Raw genomic sequence first — 6446 nt, forward strand, 5'->3', positions numbered from 1 at the left:
TACGTAATTTAAAATTAAAGATTTAATGATTAAACTTTATAGAAATTACCTGGAATGATCAAAACAATACACGAATTCACATTTCATTTGAAATTCATAAACAATATGGCAACGATTATTTCAGTAATAGATAAATAGCGGGAATAAAAATTCGAAAATAGTATCAGAGCTTTTGTAAGCAAATCGTTGTAAACGTAAAATTGATATTGTGAAGGTTTCTGTCTGACGCGCGCCGCTCACGCCGCAAGCCTGGGAGTTTTATTTTGGTCTACGTCAATCGTCGCACATTGTTGATGAAATTGCACTTCTTCCTGTTTTCTGGCAGAATGATCTTGACAGTGGCATTCTTACTCATTATGTTTCGCAACGTGAATGCGGTAATACGTTACGAAAGTCGTTCCGGTAAACTATACGTGTTTCTAGCTAACGCAAAATCTAAAATCGGTTTGTTGCAATTAATTAAGTTTTAGCAATCCAACCGCTATTTTGGGGTGCAGCCAAGATTTTGTGTTTATGGGACATTATGAGCTCGTTTTTGGTAACACGAAATCGTTCTCGAATTTTATATCGTCCGGGTGTTGGCAGCGCGCGCCTGTGAAGCGAACACTACAATATATTGTTAGCTTACCGATCTTATTTTTATATCCAATGTCGCCTCAGTGATATGATAGCTGTGATACTAAAGTGATTAAAATGATAGTGAATGATTGTAATGTGTGCGCATACGGTTGTGCAGGAACATTCTGGTAGTGCAGAGCGAGCACGAGCGGCAGGAGTCGTGGGAGGCGATCGGCGCCCGGCTCATACGTCGGCTGTCGATGCGGCCCACCGCCGAGGAACTCGTCGAGAGGAATATACTCAAAAGTTAGTAATTCACTATTCTATCGATGACATAAGAATACAAACTTGAAGTGAACATTGCGCGCTAATTTCTATTTATAATCAAAGGTCAGTCTCCCGCCGAGGAAAAGAAGCAGAAGGAGGAGAAGAAACGCTACTTGTTGCGCAAGCTCAGCTTCCGGCCCACCGTAGACGAGCTCAAGGAAAAGAAGATTATCAGGTTCAGTGACTACATTGAGGTGACGCAGGTACGTCAGTGCAAAGCTTGACAAATAATGCAAATTGATTAGTCTTTTCGTGTTAATAAGTCAGCGGCAAAAAATATAAATAAATGATACGATGTACGTTGCAGGCACACGACTACGACCGGCGCGCCGACAAGCCGTGGACGCGGCTCACTCCGCGCGACAAGGCCGCCATCCGCCGCGAGCTCAACGAGTTCAAGAGCTCCGAGATGGCTGTGCACGAGGACAGCAAGCACCTCACCAGGTACCCTCCCCCCCACACATACACACACACATCTATTATTGTTGTCCATGTAAACAATTTTACGTGACCATATCAATATTTGTAATTTCAGATTCCATAGACCATGACGGCTGTGCCTTAAACTCGGACTGGACCGCGGCGACAGGCCTCGTGGCTGAGCGTGGCGACAGTTGCCATTGCTCGTGCTGCCACTGTTGCCACCTCCTGTGGCGGATGGCGTCGCGACTCGCAGCGCCTTCTCTTCGCCGCGGTCGTGGTCGCTCCTGTGATTTTTATCGTATTCATATTGACTTCTTCCGACATCCGGAAGATTCGTTTGCAATAACTTACCACAAGGCATCGGTAAAGTGTTGAATATTCTAAACTTAGGTTATATCGCCGTTTCGAAGTTACATTTTGTTGTAAGCGTGTACCGTGAGTGCAATTTTGTTTTAATTTACCTTTTTATTATATTGTAGTTTAATCGAGTACAATTTATTACGATTACATTAAAGTTTATAAGTCGGCGTATCCTAAGCGTACCTATACATTCTTTGAATTGACCTTCGCGTAAGGTTAGTGATACTGGTTATTGTGGTCGAGATTGTGAGTTTGTAAAGCTCCTGAGATGTGTCGAGTGAGTTAAATGAAAGTATGACACGTTATCCGCAGTAGGATTACGTAGACTTGTGATTTTCTCTTATATTGCTAGCTGTAGACGCGTAGTTTTTAAGCTAGACTCGATTGTGTGGTATTTTATTTAACATTACATTTTTGTCGCAATTGTTACATTGGCCTTATAGAAAACTTGTCTCTCCTATTTCCAGTGAAGGTGAAATACATTTTTTTTTCATCAAGTACATCTGTTGTAGCTAAGGAGTTAAATATATTTTGTATGGTAACGCTTGTTTGGAGATACTACCACAGATTTTCACTAATCTTTTCTAGGTTATTGTTGGATAGTAGTGTGCTGCGTACTGCGTACTGCGAACTGCGAACAACTCACTAATCACCATGTCATTATCAACACATTGAGCTTTTTGACTAAATTTTTCTTCCATGAAATGTACTTCATTTATAAATAGGTGTTATATTTGAGATATACGAAATTTTAATCTAATAAAAATTAAATATCTTAATCATAAAATTACGAATACAAATATATATGTTACCAAAAGCAATGACATAAATATACAAGCAAATAACACTTAGTAACGTAGCAAAATTTTATGCTACGTTATTATAAATTAGCAAACAGTCGGTAGTAGTTTTCTGATAGTTTTTGATTTATTTTTCCTAGAAAGTTCGCGACCTCAAATGTAGCACTTATAGCAATAATTCATATACCAATATAGAATACGAGCTTTTTTATATTTAAAATTGTTATTGTGTTACCTCAAATACGTATGTGTCTGTTTGCATCATTTACATATAGATAATATATTTTTATATGCGGACAAAATCACAATACTATTTATTGTAATGGAACTTGTTAGTTATCCATTGTATTCTTTATAGAACAGGAAAGGACAATGTGCTGTAAGCATGAGCAATACATCAGGTCTACACGTTTATAAGTACAGAAAGATGTCAAAAAAACAGTATATGCATTCTTGTAATAATTGGAATCTATCAATTAAATCTCCAGCTTGAAATTCATTTAATTTCAAGGTCAATAAACACGAATAAGGGGTGTTTCGTTTAAAGAAATATCAATAAATCCATCTTCGCAGTTTTTTGTCGCTTAATTTATAGTGATCTTTGAATTAAGATTTAGAATATATGTTTACTTATTCCTAGCTACGAAACTACGTAACAAAATAATCGAACTAAGGGCTCGATCACCTCTGTAACCAATTATAATCTACAATTCCAGTTGTAACCCGTGAAGCAAATTATTATTGAAGAATATTTTAAGTGCTATGCGTTAATCCGCCTCAAACCCAGTGTTAACACCTCCTCAAAGTAAGCCATAGATATCGCCCTTATGATAAAGGTAGAGCAATACCTTAGAATAATGTGGTTTCAAAGCTGGAGATTCAATTGATGTGGTGTACGGTACAGTAGGCGGGTTCGGGGCGGGGCCTCCCTCCGCTCCGCCCAGCGCGCAGCCTCGGCGGGAACAACTTGTTAATCCTCTTGTCGATCTAGCTTAGGACTAGTTAAGTAATTCGAGTTGAACGAACTTTCTCGTTAAAGAATAATTAAATAATGGTTAAACTTCTGTAAAGATGTAGCGGTTTAATAATAAATTAATTAATTATTATACGCCTATGAGATTAATTTCAATAGACGTTATGTTGTATCGCAACAGACGCGGTCATATCGACGCACTAATTTAAACTTTTAGAGCAATAATAATCTGAAGTAAATTTCATATTGATAATGGATGATTGAAGTTTGCTCTGTTGCAAGCAAGCGTGTAGTTTTATTACAAGTGATTGTGTCGAGTGATTGGATTGATTGTGTTAATTATTTTCAACCAATAATTGTTTGCGATGAGGTGCCATTTTATCGTGTATCTATTCTTTTAATTATTATTTTTTTATTGCGAATTATAGATGTTTTAATATAACACGTATAGGTACCATTGGATGTAGAGTTTGTCGACTCGCATACGAATCCAATACAAAAGTGATGTTGTACGTGATGGTTATTCTTGAGACCATTCCATTATATAATAAAGTGGAAGCCAAAATAACGACTTATTTTTCTAAATGATTTTGTTAGATTTGCAATGTAAATGTAAAACATAGTTAAAGTAGAGGTTTATTGATATTATAATAAGACGATCAGATTTCCAAAGATCTAAGGCTCAACTAAATTCTTTTAGCTAGCTCACTTCGATCAGGTTCAAGGCTTATTTTAGATTTGCGGTATTTTCTCAGACTCCATTTTGTTTATGTATAGAATCAATGTTGGGACTACATTTGCATCACTCGGTTTATGTATATAACTATTTACCATACAAATGTGATAAGACTTTTTACGTTGTAATTTTTATATTGAATAAGTACATTACAGTTTTCAAAAGTAACAGATTAATTTCCGAATGCTAAATGGTGCTATCAATTAGCATTTCTTGCTTGGTAAGTGTTTGTTAAATTCCTTTTTAAAATATTTTAGTAAGGGAATGTTTGTCTAAATTTGACTTTTGCATCTTCCAATGTTGAAACGAAAAATGTAGTTGATTGATACGTGCTGTATTAAGCACTTTATATTTCTAGTTTGGAATAAAAATAATAGAAAATTGTTATTTAAAGTTTTTTAGTAAATATGTAAAAATCGTTAACACGGCATTTTATTACATTGAGATTAAGGCAGACGAAATTAAACTCAAAACTTTAAGCGCCCATTTATGTACTGTATATATATATTTTTATTATGTAAATTGTGGAATCTCTTTTTATTTCCATTTATATATTTTTGTGCTATTAGAAACTACAATTGCTATCTTCAGTAACATGTTTACTGTTGCTTTTTTATTCGTGTAAATTATTAATGACATGTTGTAATAAGAATATAATGATAGCCATACAATTTATTTGTTTTATATAACATAAGTTTGTAAATACCATGATTATACATTAAGTTTTATACTCTATTGTTTTTGTTTAACTCTTATTCTATACCTTCACTGAATTAGACAAAAGATTTACATTTATTTGTGGTGGAAGTAAACTGATCAAGAAATATGTCTGATTTTAAGTGACAATATATCCCTTAGCTAAAGCTACAGATGGTGGAAGTGGCTAAAGGTTAGATGGATGGATGGATGGATGGATGTTAGAAGATATCTCCAGAACGGCTGTATGGATCTCGCTGAAAATTGGCACAGATGTAGAACATAGTCTGGTAGGATGCATAGGCAACTTTTTTTTAAATACCGCGCTGACGAAGTCGCGGTTGACTTCTAGTTCCCAATATTAAGATAACCTTGAGTCAATATAAATGTTTACAACACATTTTGCATATTAATCCGGAGATGTTCTATGGCATTCACCTGGTAAATAAACAATTTAACTGCCCACTTCCATAATTATAATTTTAATTTGATAATATTTTATTGAAATTAGTAATTTTTAATCAAATTTCCACAAAAAAATAAACCGTCAATACAGCGCCATCTCTTGTCATATGTTAGACCTCTTCATTCGTAATGAATAATGGCGATTGGTGACTTATGTCTTTATATTCTTTGAAGAGGTCGCTAGTAGTCAGTATGAATAGTAATTATTAATTAGTTGTGAAACATTCAGAGCAAAGCTTGGTACAACTAGATTTATCATATTACAGTTCATAAATAATGATTATGTTTTGTTACTTTGCAGTACTGTTGTGGTGTATGATAACCTTATTTTGTATTTTGGAATCTAAGCAACTATTTTTCTAACCTTATACTAGGTATTTTATTATAGGCGTAGTTATCAAAATCAAATTATGAAGGTAGCAAAAATTTGATGTTTCTTATTAAAACTGGTGTTGAGGACTGCGAAAGTTTTTGGGCTGGAGTGATTCCAAGAACTTTTTCTAAACTTTCTGAAGGCAAATAACAATAAAATGCAGAAACCGGATCAATATTAATATAATTTTGATCCTTACTTTTGAAAAGAATTTAGATTTATCGTACTAATATAAATGCAAATGTTTGGATGGATGGATGTTAGTAGTTATCTCCGGAACTGCTGTTTGGCGTAGATGTGGAATATAGTCCGGAAGAACATAGGCTACTAATTTAGTTTTTATTTTAATTACGAGCGGACAGAGTCGCGGTCGACAGCTGGTGTTTAATAATTGATAAATTTATTTACGCGAAAGAGAATACAGTAAATTTATTTATTTTCCGTTTCCAAGTCTCTGCTTTGATTGCCACAGCGAGTTTAATTGCACTGCGACAAATTTGTTTACTCAAAAAAAAACTAAGCAGTTGCATTGAACTTTGATGAAAACACTGTTTTTTTTTGTTATTTCCGCACTAGCAGATAAATCTAAACAGAAGTTATCGGTTGAAGGTTAGATTCTAATAATAAAATTAAAGATTAATAAAAACTAGTCAAAATAACTAGACAGGACAAAATATTTCATATTGTATGCGATATCATAATACTTATCGTGATTACAAAGGTATTATAATCAAA

The 6446-nt window shown here is 34.6% G+C and overlaps 1 protein-coding gene across 6 annotated transcripts in view; it reads left to right on the top strand.

The window, feature by feature from the left end:
* Positions 1–3429, top strand: part of LOC106128381 (phosphatase and actin regulator 1) — a 41220-nt gene extending 37791 nt beyond the window's left edge. For all 6 annotated transcript variants that reach the window (XM_013326740.1, XM_013326741.1, XM_013326742.1 and 3 more), the window contains 4 exons: positions 737–864; positions 949–1088; positions 1193–1329; positions 1421–3429. In XM_013326740.1, the coding sequence (XP_013182194.1) occupies positions 737–864; positions 949–1088; positions 1193–1329; positions 1421–1436 (421 nt within the window). In that variant the 3' untranslated portion in view covers positions 1437–3429. The remainder of the gene's footprint in view (positions 1–736; positions 865–948; positions 1089–1192; positions 1330–1420) is intronic.
* Positions 3430–6446: the final 3017 nt, after the last annotated feature.

The sequence above is a fragment of the Papilio xuthus genome, unplaced genomic scaffold, assembly GCF_000836235.2.
Source record: "Papilio xuthus unplaced genomic scaffold, Pxut_1.1 DF828780.1, whole genome shotgun sequence".
Lineage (NCBI taxonomy): Eukaryota > Metazoa > Arthropoda > Insecta > Lepidoptera > Papilionidae > Papilio > Papilio xuthus.